General features: G+C 39.4%; 1 protein-coding gene across 1 annotated transcript; it reads right to left on the reverse strand.

Annotated features, from left to right (window-relative positions):
• Nucleotides 1-11612: 11612 nt before the first annotated feature.
• LOC125157721 (centromere protein V-like protein 3) lies at nt 11613-12401 on the reverse strand. Its single transcript, XM_047844647.1, has one exon. The coding sequence runs from the start codon at nt 12399-12401 to the stop codon at nt 11613-11615; it is 789 nt and encodes a 262-aa protein (XP_047700603.1).
• Nucleotides 12402-15661: the final 3260 nt, after the last annotated feature.

Raw genomic sequence — 15661 nt, forward strand, 5'->3', positions numbered from 1 at the left:
CTGTAATTATCAAGACAGCATGGTATTGGCACAAAAACAGACACACAGACCAATGGAATAGAATAGAAACCCCAGAACTAGACCCACAAACGTATGGCCAACTCATCTTTGACAAAGCAGGAAAGAACATCCAATGGAAAAAAGACAGCCTCTTTAACAAATGGTGCTGGGAGAACTGGACAGCAACATGCAGAAGGTTGAAACTAGACCACTTTCTCACACCATTCACAAAAATAAACTCAAAATGGATAAAGGACCTAAATGTGAGACAGGAAACCATCAAAACCTGAGAGGAGAAAGTAGGAAAAGACCTCTCTGACCTCAGCCGTAGCAATCTCTTACTCGACACATCCCCAAAGGCAAGGGAATTAAAAGCAAAAGTGAATTACTGGGACCTTATGAAGATAAAAAGCTTCTGCACAGCAAAGGAAACAACCAACAAAACTAAAAGGCAACCAACGGAATGGGAAAAGATATTCGCAAATGACATATCGGACAAAGGGCTAGTGTCCAAAATCTATAAAGAGCTCACCAAACTCCACACCCGAAAACAAATAACCCAGTGAAGAAATGGGCAGAAAACATGAATAGACACTTCTCTAAAGAAGACATCCGGATGGCCAACAGGCACATGAAAAGATGTTCAGCGTCGCTCCTTATCAGGGAAATACAAATCAAAACCACACTCAGATATCACCTCACGCCAGTCAGAGTGGCCAAAATGAACAAATCAGGAGACTATAGATGCTGGAGAGGATGTGGAGAAACGGGAACCCTCTTGCACTGTTGGTGGGAATGCAAATTGGTGCAGCCGCTCTGGAAAGCAGTGTGGAGGTTCCTCAGAAAATTAAAAATAGACCTACCCTATGACCCAGCAATAGCACTGCTAGGAATTTATCCAAGGGATACAGGAGTACTGATGCATAGGGCCACTTGTACCCCAATGTTCATAGTAGCACTCTCAACAATAGCCAAATTATGGAAAGAGCCTAAATGTCCATCAACTGATGAATGGATAAAGAAAATGTGGTTTATATACACAATGGAATACTACGTTGCAATGAGAAAAAATGAAATATGGCCTTTTGTAGCAACGTGGATGGGACTGGAGAGTGTGATGCTAAGTGAAATAAGCCATACAGAGAAAGACAGATACCATATGGTTTCACTCTTAGGTGTATCCTGAGAAAAGTAACAGGAACCCATGGGGGAGGGGAAGAAAAAAAAAAGAGGTTAGAGTAGGAGAGAGCCAAAGCATAAGAGACTGTTAAAAACTGAGAACAAACTGAGGGTTGATGGGGGGTGGGAGGGAGGAGAGGGTGGGTGATGGGTATTGAGGAGGGCACCTTTTGGGATGAGCACTGGGTGTTGTGTGGAAACCAATTTGTCAATAAATTTCATATATTAAAAAAAAAGTACAGGGAAACCTGGTGACAATTTTATAAAATCTGTAGATTAAATAATACTTTCATCAATGTGAATGTCCTTGTTTTGATAATTATACTTTTTCTTAGGAACCATGATGAATATTTAGGCATAAAAGGACATGAAATATGCAACTTATGATCAGAAAAAAATAGTTGTGTGTGTGTGTGTGTGTGAGAGAGAGAGAGAGGAAGAGAGAAAATGAACGATAAAGCAAACATGGTAAAATGTTAACAATTGAGAAATTTGAGTAAAGGAATAGAGGGTAAATGGGGATCCCTCTACTATTTTTACAGCATTTCTATAAATTTGAAATTACCTCAACATAAAAAAAAATCCAAAAGTTATGTCTGATCTTGCACCATAAGCTGCCTGGATGGGAAAATATGTGTACATGCCCCCATGATACATACACTCTAGAAAGAGTTTCATACAATGTTAATGCTAGAACTATGTGTTCCAACTTGGAGGTGAATGCCAGATAAGCAATGATGTCTGAAAGTTTTGGCCACAGATTTCAAATCATTAGCTGCATATTCAGCTACACATAAATAATAATATGATCAATTTTGAGTCCTTAGAATGTACGAGGCACTGTTTTAAGTGCCTTAATTATTAATTAAATCCTCACAGCAACATTATGACTTCTTCTTTGAGTGAAATAGATGATATAGTTTTACTAATTCCACAATAGAGGAAGTAGAGGTACTTGCTGAGGCATTCAGGTTACTTGCTGAAGGTCACACTGTTAATAAAGGGTGGGGATGGGATTTAAACCCAGATGGCCTGGACTTATGCCCATGATCTTTAACATATTCACATTAATCAGATGAAACTCTCATAGTTTTTCAGGGGAATGAGCTGGGTAAACCAATATTTTCTATGAACTGCTATCAAGGTCAGGGATGAAGTCTGTTCTTTGAATCCTCCATGCTTTCTGGTCCCAAGGACCACATGCATGCTGTTCTTCTGCTTTAACAACTCTTCATACTTCCCAATGGCCTAACTCCTACTCATCCTTCACATCTGAATATACTGGTAACTTGAGGATACTATACTCCCTAAACATCCCACTGTTCCAGAGTCAAGGAGAATTTTGCCTATCACACAGCATGCTTGTCAAAGTCGATGATTCTTTATTGCCTGCAGGTGACTGAATTCCCTAAAAGCAAGGTCCACGTCTACCTTGCTCAATCATTGAGCCCCAAATCCCCACTGCACAGCAATTAAAGATCTGCAAAGTTGTGAGGTGAAATTGTGGTAGTTAGGATGGGAATACTAAGATATATAGGGAAAATTCATCAACATCTTTGTCCTACTCATCTAGGTCAGGTTAAAACATGGATGAAAAGGTTTAGGAAAAGAACTTACTTTTTCCTGGAATAGAAAACTGTGGAGGATAAAATTTATTATCCTGAATGAATCAAGATCACATTCAGGATTAGGGAAGGATAAGTGTAATCTGAATTTGGGGGCAAGTTTATGGAAAATGTCACCTAAATATCCAAAACACATGCCCAGGGAAAACACCCTTTCTTTTTTCTGTTGGATTATGTTGTGCCTGGATGTGATGCCTGAAACTGTTACTACTGATGAAAGTATTATAACTGAGAAGTCAGTCAGATGCCAAGGAATTTCTCCCTGCACCATATGAAGACAAGAATTAGCTGTCTCTGACTTCTGATGATGTTCCCAGAAATTGTCTTCTGTGCCTTTTACTGCCTACAAAAGATTCATTAATTACAGAACAAAGTTCACTAGAGGGCACAATCTCATCGCTGTTGCCAGCTACTAGAAAATGAATTGTTATGGCTAATATGAATAATTTATAGCTATTTTTAATTTTTTTAATATTTTATTTTTGGGGAGAGCACAAGTCGGGAAGGGGTGGGGGGGGCAGACAGAGGATCCAAAGCGGGCTCTGTGCTGACAGGCTGACAGCAGCGAGCCCGGATGCAGGGCTCCAACTCACCGAGAGATCACGTCCTGACCCAAAGTCGGATTCTCAACCGAATGAGCCACCCAGCTGCCCCTATAGCTAATTTTTATAGACAACCTAAGAAAGAAACCATTTTTGTGCCTTAGATGGGAGGAGAAAAAAGAAATGATAAAATGACAATCTTACTCCCTCTACCCACCCCCCAGGGGTTTGGCTTGCTTCTTCTCCATATTAATGAGGGTTTATACAAAAAAAAAAAAAAAGGAAAAAAAAGAAAAGAAAAAATTCCACAACATTAAAGCTTCTGCTAAACTGCAGCAGGTCTATTTGGGTCCCCATGTATTCCTTCCTAGGGAAAGTATGAGGAGTAGGGTTGGGTTATAGTGAGTGCCTCATTCTGACAGGGTGCTAGTCTGTAACCAGAATTCATAATCATTAAAAGATGCTAAATGTAGTACAGTAGCCAACCAGGAGACAACTTCCAGGAAAACACAACTGCAAGTCTCTTTGGTATTTCACAGGTCTTCACCACTGGAGAACCCTTAGAGGTGAAAGCTTTGAAGCAGGCTTCCCCCACCTCTCCCAGAGAACTATTGTATCTGAAGAACTCTTTTATTACCGTACCCCATGTAGTATGTGGGGACAAAAAGGGCAGATGCAACTTTCTAGCCCTTCACACTGAGTAAGGCATCCCAATGTATGGGCCTCTGATGAAACTGTTCCTTTCCAGTATGTCTGATGTGATTACACACAGACATCATTCTACTTTACAATAGGCAATATAATACTGTATGCGTTCTTTTTCTTCACTTTGACCTGGGGAAGTCACTCAATCTCTTTGAATTAGTTTTTTCATGTGTTTACTGGATAGAAATGTCACATAACTTACACTGACACTTTATGTCGATTTGACACAATATATACACATTTATATTATTATTCTTTCTTTTAACACTATCTTTCAAGTGCCAACTGTGTGCAAGGTATTGTTCTATGCACTTGAGATAGAGCAGAAAACAAGCAAGACCCATGATTTTGGCTTACATAGCATACATTCTAAGGGACAAGGAGAATGATGTTACACAGTAAATAAATATTTCTAGGATTGATACGTGTTATGCAGAAAATGAAGTCAGATAAAGGATGCAATGTGAGAAGGCATGGAAGGTGCTGCTTGAGGTAAGATATTCTTGAAAGACTTGCCAAAGGGAGTGACACTGAATGATAAAGATCCAGCTTTGTGAAAACCCTGGGAAATCTGTTGCAGCAGGTGCAATGGCCCTGAAGTGATTTGATTGATATATTTTTTTAGTATAAAAGAGTTTCAGGATGGCCGGAGAATGTTGTATGAGAGGAAGAGTTGTAGGAGATGAAGTTGGAAAGGCAATGGGTGGCAAACTCACATAATGGTGTCAAAGGAATTTGAACTTTATTTTCAGTGCATTGGGAAATCATTGGAGGATTTTAAACAACAGAGGGACATCATGTGATTTTTATTCTAAGAATCCCATGAGTTCATGAAGATGAAGAGGTCTATCTAGTCAAAACCATTTTCTTAAAAAACAAAGAAATTACTGGCCATTTCCACTGTGTTGCCATTTGCACTGATGGTGGAAAAGTAATGGTGGGTAAAACTGCTGATGTCTTAGCATGAATCAAGGCAGTGGCACCAAACTATACTATACTATTATACTAGTTGTCATATTCTTTTTGTGTGTATGTGTGGTTGAATCTATTTTTATTTACTTTTAATTTTTTATTTGAGTATAGTTGACACATACTGTTACATTTGTTTCAGGTGTACAATATAGTGATTCCACAAGTGTAGCTACCGACTGTCACCATGCAATGCTATTACAATATCATTGAAAAAATTCCTTATACTGTGCCTTTTATTCTTGTAACTTATTCATTTCATAACTGAAAGCCTGTATCTCCCACTTCTCTGCACCCTTTTTGCCCATCCCTCAACTCCAGCCCTCTGGGAACCATGAGTTTGTTTTCTGTATTTATATGTCTGATTCTGCTTTTTATTTTACTCATTTGGTTTTATAGATTCCACACATAAGTGAAATCATATGGTCTTTGTATTTCTCAGTCTGACTTATTTTGCTTAGCATAATACACTCTAGGTACTTGCATGTTATTGCAAATGGCACGATACCATCTTTTTTCTGGCTGTCTGATATTCCAGTCTGTATGTGGTTTTGTGTGTGTGTGTGTGTGTGTGTGTGTGTGTGTGTGTTTGCACAACATATTCCTTATCCATTCGTCTATTGATAGAACTTAGGTCGCTTCAATATTTTGGCTATTGTAAATGATGCTGCAATAAACATAGGGGTGCATATTATCTTTTGAATTATTTTTTGTATTCTTTGGGTAAATACCCAGTAGTGGAATTATTGGATCATATGGTATTTCTATTTTTAATTTTTTTACAATTTAAACTGTTCATTTAATTTCTAGTTAGTTAACATATAGTGTAATATTAGTTTCAGTAGTAGTATTTAGTGATTCATAACTTACATATAACACCCAATGCTCATCACAACAAGTGCCCTCCTTAACACCTATCACCCATTTAGCCAGTCCCCCTGCACACCTACCTTCCAGCAACCCTCAGTTTGTTCTCTATAGTTAAGTCTCTTTTATGGTTTGCAACTCTCTTTTTTCTTTCTCTATGTTCATCTGGTTTGTCTCTTAAATTCCACATGTGAGTGAAATCATATGGTAGTTGTCTTTCTCTGACTGACTTATTTTGCTTACCATAATGTGTGTGTGTATGTGTGTGTGTGTGTGTGTGTGTGTGTCACTTCTTCTTTATCCATTCATCAGACGATGGACATTTGGGCTCTATCCATAATTTGGCTATTGTTGGTAATGCTGGTATAAACATTGGGGGCATGTATCACTTCAAGTCATTTTCATATCCTTTGGGTAAATACCTAGTAGTGCAACTGCTGGGTATAGGATAGTTCTATTTTTGACTTTTTGAGGAAACTCCATACTGTTTTCCACAGTGGCTGCACCAGTTTGCATTCCCACCAACAGTGTAAGAGAGTTCCCCTTTCTTTGCATCCCCACCAATATATGTTGTTTCCTGTGTTGTTAAATGTAGCCATTCTGACAGGTTTTGAGGTGGTATGTCATTGTAGTTTTGATTTGCATTTCCCTGATGATGAGTGATGTTGAGCATCTTTCATTGTGTTTGTTAGCTATCAGGATATCTTCTTTGGAAAAATGTCTATTTGTGTCTTCTGCCCATTTCTTAACTGGATTATTTGGTTTTAGGGTGTTGAGTTTGATAAGTTCTTTATAGATTTTGGATATTAACCCTTTATCCGATATGCCATTTGCAAATATCTTCTCCCATTTTGTAGTCTATCTTTTAGTTTTGTTGATTGTTTCCTTTGCTGTGCAGAAGCTTTCTATCTTGATGAGGTCCCAATAGTTCATTTTTGCTTTTATTTCTCTTGCCTTCTGGGACATGTCAAGTAAGAAGTTGGTTGCTGCCTGTTTTCTCCTGCAGGATTTCGATGGTTTCCTGTCTCACATAGTGTCTATTTTCTCTGATATTAATATAGCCTCTCCTGCTCTCTTTTATTTATTATTTTCATGGAATATCTTTTTCAATAGTTTCATTTTATACCTGTGGATGTCCTTAGATCTGAAGTGAGTCTCTTGTAGACAGCATATAGTTGAATCCCATTTTTTTAATCCATTCTACCAGTCTGTATCTTTTGACCGGCATACTTGATCCATTAACATTTTAAGAATTAATGATAGGGGACTTAGGATTGTCATTTTGTTAATTGCTTTTTGAATGTATTTTAGCAATTTTGGTCTCTCATTTCCACTATTACTGCCATTATGTTTAATTCACTTTTTCTTGGTGACACACTTTGATTTCCTTCCCATTTCCTTTTGTGTATGTTGTATAAATACTTTTCTTTGTGGAAAAAGAGGAATGAATCTTCTAAGCTAGAAGACTCTGTTTCATATCTACCCTAAGCATTGGCACTTGAACATCTTTATCCATCTTTTTCCCCATAGCCTTAAGTCCTTCCAACTTACTGTCTAGCACATGGTAAACACTCAGTAAATATCTGTGGAATGAAAGTTTAGAAAGGACAGAGGAAAAGACATTCAGTTACATTGTGTCAAAGAAGTCAAATATGTCCAAGTAGCAATAGGTTAAACTTTTCCAGTGGGATCAGAAATAGTTATGATCTTCTGGACTTCATTGGACTTGGACTGTGCTTGGATGGACATTTACAAGTTTTGCTCTGGGAGTAAACAACCAGCCTCCTCCTGGCTGTCACAGTCTCTCTTGTCTCTATTCCTCCAGTAGTGCATTTAGCTTGGTTTTGAGCTTGCTCCAAGATAGGAGTCAGAATCATCCTTTTTTATATTGTGAATTAAATCACACACTAATTGAACATAAACAATACTTGAACTATTAAATAAATATAAACATCTGAATGAAGCATAAACAGCTACCTAAAAGCTCGCTGTGGAAAGACTCTATTTTCCCAAAGGATACAAAAATACCTATTTGAAGGTACCCACGCACCCCAATATTTATAGCAGTATTATCAATATTATAAATAATACCCAAATACCCAAATTATGGAGAGAGTCCAAGTGTCCAGATGTGATAGATGGATAAAGTATACACACACACACACACACACACACACACACACAGGGATATTATTCAGCCATAAAAAAGAATGAAACCTTACCATTTGCAATGATGTAGATGGAGCTAGAGTGTATTATGATAAGCAAAATACATCAGTTAGAGAGAGATAAATACTATATGATTTCACTCATGTATGGAATTTAAGGAACAGATGAACATAGGGGAAGGAAAAAAAAGAGAGGGAGGTAAACTATAAGAGATTCTTAACTATAGAGAACAAACTGAGGGCCGCTAGAGGGGTGTTGGGTGGGAGATGGACTAAATGAGTGATGGGTATTAAGGAGGGCACTTGTGATGAGCACTGGGTGTTACATGTAAGTGAATTCTACTTTTGAAACCAATATTACATTATATGTTAAATAACCAGAATTTTTTAATATGAAATTTATTGTCAAATTGGTTTCCATACAACACCCAGTGCTCATCCCAACAGGTGCTCTCCTCAATGCCCATCACCCACTTTCCCCTCCCTCCCACCCTAACCCCATCAACCCTCAGCTTGTTCTCAGTTATTAAGAGTCTCTTATGGTTTGCCTCCTTCCTTCTCTGTAACTTTTTTTCCCCTTCCCCTCCCCCATGGTCTTCTGTTAAGTTTCTCAGGATACACATAAGAGTAAAAGCAGATGGTACCGGTCTTTCTCTGTATGACTTATTTCACTTAGCATAACACTCTCCAGTTCCATCCACGTTGCTACAAAGGGCCATATTTCATTCTTTCTCATTGCCACGTAGTATTCCATTGTGTATATAAACCACCATTTCTTTATGCATTCATCAGTTGATGGGCATTTAGTCTCTTTACATAGTTTGGCTATTGTTGAAAGTGCTGCTATAAACATTGGGGTACAAGTGCCCCTATGCATCAGTACTCCTGTATCCCTTGGGTAAATTCCTAGCAGTGCTATTGCTGGGTCATAGGGTAGATCTATTTTTAACTTTTTGAGGAACCTCCAAACTGTTTTCCAGAGCAGCTGCACCAGTTTGCATTCCCACCAACAGTGCAAGAGGGTTCCCATTTCTCCACATCCTCTCCAACATCTATAGTCTCCTGATTTGTTCATTTTAGCCATTCTGACTGGCGTGAGGTGGTATCTGAGTGTGGTTTTGATTTGTATTTCCCTGATGAGGAGCGACATTGAGCATCTTTTCATGTGCCTGTTGGCCATCTGGATGTCTTCTTTAAAGAAGTGTCTATTCATGTTTTATGCAAGGGAATTAAAATAAAAAATGAACTATTGGGACCTCATGAAGACCAGAATTAAAAAAAAAAACTTGAAACATGAAAAAAAAGAGAAAGACTGTATTTACCAAAGACGACCACAACAATATCTCCCATCTCTCATGCTTTTATAAAAGTTGCTATCTTCCCCAATATGAAATGAAGTCTATGCCCTTAGTTGACTCTGGAAGGGCTTGTGACTCACTTATAATTAACAGAGCATTACAGAAGTAATGTGACATGACTTCTGAGCCTTGGTCATAAAAAGTGATACCACTACCATGTTGCTTACAGAAACACTCTTGTTTGGAACCTGAGTCATGAGGTATGAAGCCTGAGTACTGCGAGGCCTGCCATGTTGTGAGGAAACCAAATTACACAGTGAGGTAACATGTAGGCACTCTACTTGTCAATTTTAGTCTTCCAGACTTCTCAATACCTGTGCCAGTCATGCAAATAATTGAGTCTTCAGATGGCTCCAGCCCCCAGCCATTCAGTTTTTTTTTCATACTGAGGCGACAGACAACATGTGAAACAAGTCATATCCACTGTGTGCTTTTTCAGAATTTCTTACTCTGATACTCCATGCATATAATAAAATGGTTATTATTTTCTGGACTAAGTCTGGAGCAGTTTGTTTTATACCAAAGTAACAGGAACACATAACATGTTTCCCACTTAAATCACAAAGCCATCCCTCCTCTGTAGAATTAAGTCCTAATCTGATCCTTGCTTAATTATTTCCTTGCATTCCTTTATAGTTTTCTTCTACCATATATAGACCCTAAAAATATAGTTTACTATCACCTGTCTTTTTAAATCATTTTATACATGCAATTACACTGTATATATCAGTCTTATTCCTTCAGTAAAATTTGTATATCTCTGATTTGATTTTGTGTCTCACACTTAGAGAAAATCCTTATTTCCTCTCAATTTTTCTGAGTACCTCACTGTTGCCCTCCACTTTATCTCCTGTTGATTTCTTTCTGGGTGTATGATTTTCATATATTTCTATACTAATTACTTTCCCTAGTATCATACTGTCTTCTGATCTTAAACATTAAGCCAGTGTGAGATGGTATACCTATCATGGCTAAATCTCAGCTATCTGAAGATGCTCCTATATTATGGGGTGACTTGATAGGAGGATATTTTGAGATTTAAAGTCAATGGAAAAGAGAAAACAAGCATTCACTGACTTAATAAGCACAAAGTACTATGCTAACCCTGAAAATGACATATCTGTTAGCTGTTAACGTTAATTACAGAAGATAAAATTCAGGAATACAGACCTTAAGCAACTCCACATGTTATCTATGTAGTAGGTAGCAGTGGATTCAAACATAGTCTTTCCAGGAGGTTGAATCTGTAACACTCTACTATTTTCCTTCTCAAAAATTTAGGGGATCTGGAGAATTTTTGGCCACTACAGAAACACAAGGCACCACCATCTTCTCAAAAAATAAGACCAAATACCTTCAACAGCCAACGCTTCTCCTAGACAAGCCCTGCTGCAAATATAAATCAAACAACATAATCTCATTTTAAAAAGTATTTACTAAATTCTCAATACTTAACACACGTACAAGACAGGAATTTCAAAACATCAAAGAAGGCATACATAGTGTCTCCCCATCCCCCTTCCCAGAGGCAGTTTCTAAAACAAAACCAAGCAAAATGGCAACATCATTTGAAAACATAGGTGCAATGAGGTATGTAACACTAATGAACCTTAAACCTACTATACACAAATACATTAAATAAACACTGTGACCGAAAATAACGCACATCTCTAAGTAGCGAAAGCGTGAGTGCGTACCTAACACACACACGCACACAGATAATCAACAGAAAACGTCCTCGTAAAGGTCTACAAAAGTGTTTAGATATAGTGAGTGGTCTTACATGCCAGATGCGACCATTTAAAAACAATCTTGCTCACAATAGCACCATAACGGTACAGTACATATGAATAATCTGAAAATGATCTGTGAAAACTGTAGGAAGAATAATACAACTGAGTGTTATGCAAGGCGACCTGCAAAGGTAGAAGCACTGCTTGCTGACGGGATTGGAAGACTAGGGCTGTTCACAGACACATGTGTGCTCAGTTTTTTGATTATAAGCAAGTCCGTTGAAACACACTGAGAGGGAAGGGGTGGAAGCTTGGCGTGAAATCACGGGTTCCCCAGTCCAGAAACCGACCTCTTTCATACAGTAATTCCTTCACAAGCACTGAGGTGGCCCCCTCGAAGGACACCGGGCACGTTTCAGGCGGGTGGCAGCCCCAGTCACTGCTCCTCTTCAGGAGAGGCAGGGGCTCACTCGGGAGACGCGTTCTGGATGGCCTTGAGCTCCTTCGTGGCCTCCTCCCCCCAGTTGCCACCGTCGACCTCCTCGATGACCACACTGCGCACGGTGCCCGCGTCCAGGCAGTGCGGGGCGACGCCGTAAACCCCGGGGTCAGAGACAGACGCGTGGAAACTCTGCACCCCGCACCTGCTGCAGAAGCTGTGCAGCGCCGGGTGCGTGTGGGATCGGTACGTGACGATGCTCTCGGCGCCCAGCAGGAGAGTGAAGCGCGAGGCCGGGACGAGGAAGTGCCGGTGCTGCTTCTTCCTGCACAGCCTGCAGCTGCAATCCACCACGCGCAGGTCTGCGGGGGCCCAGACGGCGAAGCGGACCGCGCCGCAGTGGCAGCCGCCGGTGTGGTACACCAGGCCCGGGTACTCGAAGGTGTCCAGCAGGAACTTGGCGGCGCCCTCGCAGCTGAGGCCCCGCCGCTTCCTGAACGTCTCCCAGCGCTCCCGCTGAGCGCCCAGGTCCATCTCCCCCGGGGACGCGGCGGGCGCCGGCGGCTTCGGGGCTGGTAGCGGGCCTCTGGAGGCTGCCTCCCGGGCTCGCCGCCACCAGCGCTTCCGCCGCAACCTTGCGGAATCCCGCCGGGCGGCCGCCGGCTTCCTCCCCGCCGCGTGGCTCTCCACGCGGACTTGGAAAGGGGGGCGCCGTGCGCCCATGACCGCGATGGCTGCGCAGGCTGCGGCGGGATCCCCGGGCCGTTTTTGCCCCTGCAGCTGCTGGGTGTTTGCGCCGTTTCTCACTCTGCCCATGGCGCCTGCAGCCTTTCAAGCGCGTGCCCACTGCCCCTCGTTTCCTAGTAAGTTACCGAGCAGCCTCATTGCATCACCTGATTGGCCACTTGTTGAATATGATGTAGAGACCCTTCCTTTGACCCTATCAAAACAGCCTTTACTGGCCTGAATTTCAGTCAAAGGCAATTATTGACTGAGCACCTGCTGGGCACCAGGTACTGTACTGGACTCTGAGGATATAGAGATGCATTAGGCTGTCTAAAGCACCTACAATCTTTTAGGGTCAGTTATACAAAAATATAAAAACCAAAATAGTGTGGTGCTTGCTCTGGCAGAGGTAGGAACAGAGGTCTCTGGAAGGCAGAGAAAGATCCATACTTACAGGAGGGGTGGATTGGAGGGATCAAAAAAGACGACTCCTGGAGGATTGATTCTTTTATTGTTATGTATGCTTTATTTTGATCTCTGCTAACTTTCTCTGTGATGAAGTCTACTTTATGTAATTAAAACAGCTACAACTGGTTTTTAATTAATGTTTGCATGATATGACATTTTCCATTCCTTTTACATTTAATTTACCTATATTATCGAAATTGAAGTGATTTTCATATAAACGTTGTATGCTTAGTTGTGTGTCTTCCAGATACTGCTAATCTATTTTAATTAACATAGTCAATTTAAATTTTGGTAAGTATTGATATGCTAGTGTTTATGTCTACCAATTTATTATTTTTCTTTTGTTTTCTGTGTATCTCATTCAACTGTTCCTCCTTTCTTACCTTTCTATGCCTTACTTTAAACACTACAGGATTACATCTTGATTTTTTTATAGTATTTTTGAGTGTTTTGCTTTGTAAAGTTTTCTCATTGGTTGATCTGGGATTTACAATATACATATGTGACTTACCACAGTCTACTGATAGAAGCTTCATCATTTCCACTGAAATGTGGAAACCTCACTCCAATTTAGGTCCCTTTACTTTTCCTACTGTTAAACAAAATTGCCTAGATTATCAGATGCTTTTATGATTTTTTGTTTTAATCATGTGATGTGATTTCTCCAACTCATGAGCCTATTATATGTCGCATATGTATGTTCTTTCTACTATACTTTCTTTCTGATGCCCCCATAAGTCTTCCTTTATCATTTCTTTTCTGCTTTAAGCACCTACTCTAAGTATTCTCTCAGCATACCTCTGCTAGTAACAAATTCTCTTCGTTTTCCTTTGCCTTAGAATGACTTGTTTTCTGCTTCATCCATTAAAGATAGTATTAGTGGATACAAAACTCATGGTTCACAGCACTATTTTGAACAGTTAAAAAATATCAGGACATTTCTTAATACCCCTCATTATTCAGATGAGAAATTTACTATCAGGAATATTGGTGTTTATCTATAATCAATGTGTCATTGTAACTGCTTTCTGTGTTGTTGTCTTTAGTTATAAAAGATTGCCTCTGATGTATTTTGGCATAGATTTAATTGGGTTATGCTGTTCGCTTATTTTTAGACTCTCTGGGATTATATTTTTCACCAAATTTTTGACATTTTAAGTTATCATTTCATATTATAATTTTTCAATTCCACTTTCTTTTTCTGGAACTCTGACCATATGGAATTTTAGAACTTTTGTTATTATCCTAAAATTCTCTGAGGAAGGATCCACTTGCTCTCTCTCTCTCTCTCTCTCTCTTTAATCTATTACTTCTCTCTTGCTCAAATTGGGTCAATTCTATTAATCAATGCTCGAGTAATGCTAATTTCTATAATTTCCACTCTAATCTTTTGAGCCCATCCAGCAGTATTGCAAAATTCCTGCTGCTGTTCTTTTTTATTTTTTTTCAGTTCTACAGTTGCCTTTTTTAAAATATAACTTCTATTTATCTCTGCGATTTCTATTTTTTTCCATCTGGTTTAATACAAATTATAATTGCTTATTGAAACATTTTTATGATGGTTGCTCTAAAATATTTGTCAGTTAATTACAACGTTAATTACAACATCTTAATCATCTCTCTGTTGGTGCTACTTGATTATCTTTTCTCATTCAAGTTACAATTTTCATAGTTCTTGCTATTGTCAACACAAAATGAACAAATATTTTAGAAGTTCTGAAAGAATAGGAAGACAGTTTTATTTGAGCCCAAGTGAGGACAGTTGCCCGGGATACACAATCTTCACAAAGCAGAGAAAGCTCCGGGTTAATACAGGGTTATATATGTTTTTGGTTACATTGAGTTAAAATCATCATGAGGAACGACATTCCAGAAAATTACAGATGTTATCTTATACTTAAAAAAAAATTTTTAATGTTTACTCATTTTTGAGAGAGAGAAACTGAGCGCAAGTGGAGGAGGGGCAGAGAGAGAGAGAGGAAGACACAGAATCCAAAGCAGGCTCCAGGCTCCAGAGCTGTCAACACAGAGCCCTACATGGGGCTCAAACTCATGGATCACAAGATAGTGACCTGAGCCGAAGTCGGACACTTAACCAACTGAGCCACTCAGGCACCCCTATCATATATTTTTTGTATGTGTGCATTTGCAGGCTTCAGAGGTATGGGAACTTAGGGTAATTTTTACTCTTTAGTTTTAAATGTTTCTTTTAGGTTATTTGCTAATGAAGCAGATGCACAGTATGTGCTCAGGGCAGAAATAGAGCCCATGCTTTGAAGGCATTCTGACCTTGGTAAAAGTTAAAATATAGCTTTCCTGGGGGCCCAGAAGCAGGGTCCACAAACATTAAAATTGAAAATATCCTTATTTTTCCCCATTTTGATCAATAATATTTCCTCAGAAAGCACTGATGATTAGCCTTTTTTTATGTCCCTCAGTGCCAGTGTGACTGGCTTGTCTGCCCTGGGTCTGTCAAGTCCCTCATTGCTAGCTATGGATATATGTACATTTTTTAACCTAGTGTTCCTCATTGGCGGGGGTGGGGGGAGCGGTATTTATTGTATCATAAATGGTGGGAAGCTTTAAAGTAATATATGTTTTCTATTGAGTCCAAGTGATGAGTAAACAGTATGCATGCTTGGCTTAGATTGTCTAGTTTTATGTGTGTTATAACATTTATAACAAAGGTATATGGATAGTAAAAGAATTCCAATAAGTACAATTTGAAGGAACCAATGTGATGTTGGAATATACTCAAAATAAAAAATGCAAAGAAACCTTCACATATATCTTGATAAAGGGGTGGGGAAATTTACAATTAGTTATGAGGAAAGATGGAGCATGTGCATTGAGAAAACGTATATGTAACATATATTCCCATG

The sequence above is a fragment of the Prionailurus viverrinus genome, chromosome X, assembly GCF_022837055.1.
Source record: "Prionailurus viverrinus isolate Anna chromosome X, UM_Priviv_1.0, whole genome shotgun sequence".
NCBI lineage: Eukaryota > Metazoa > Chordata > Mammalia > Carnivora > Felidae > Prionailurus > Prionailurus viverrinus.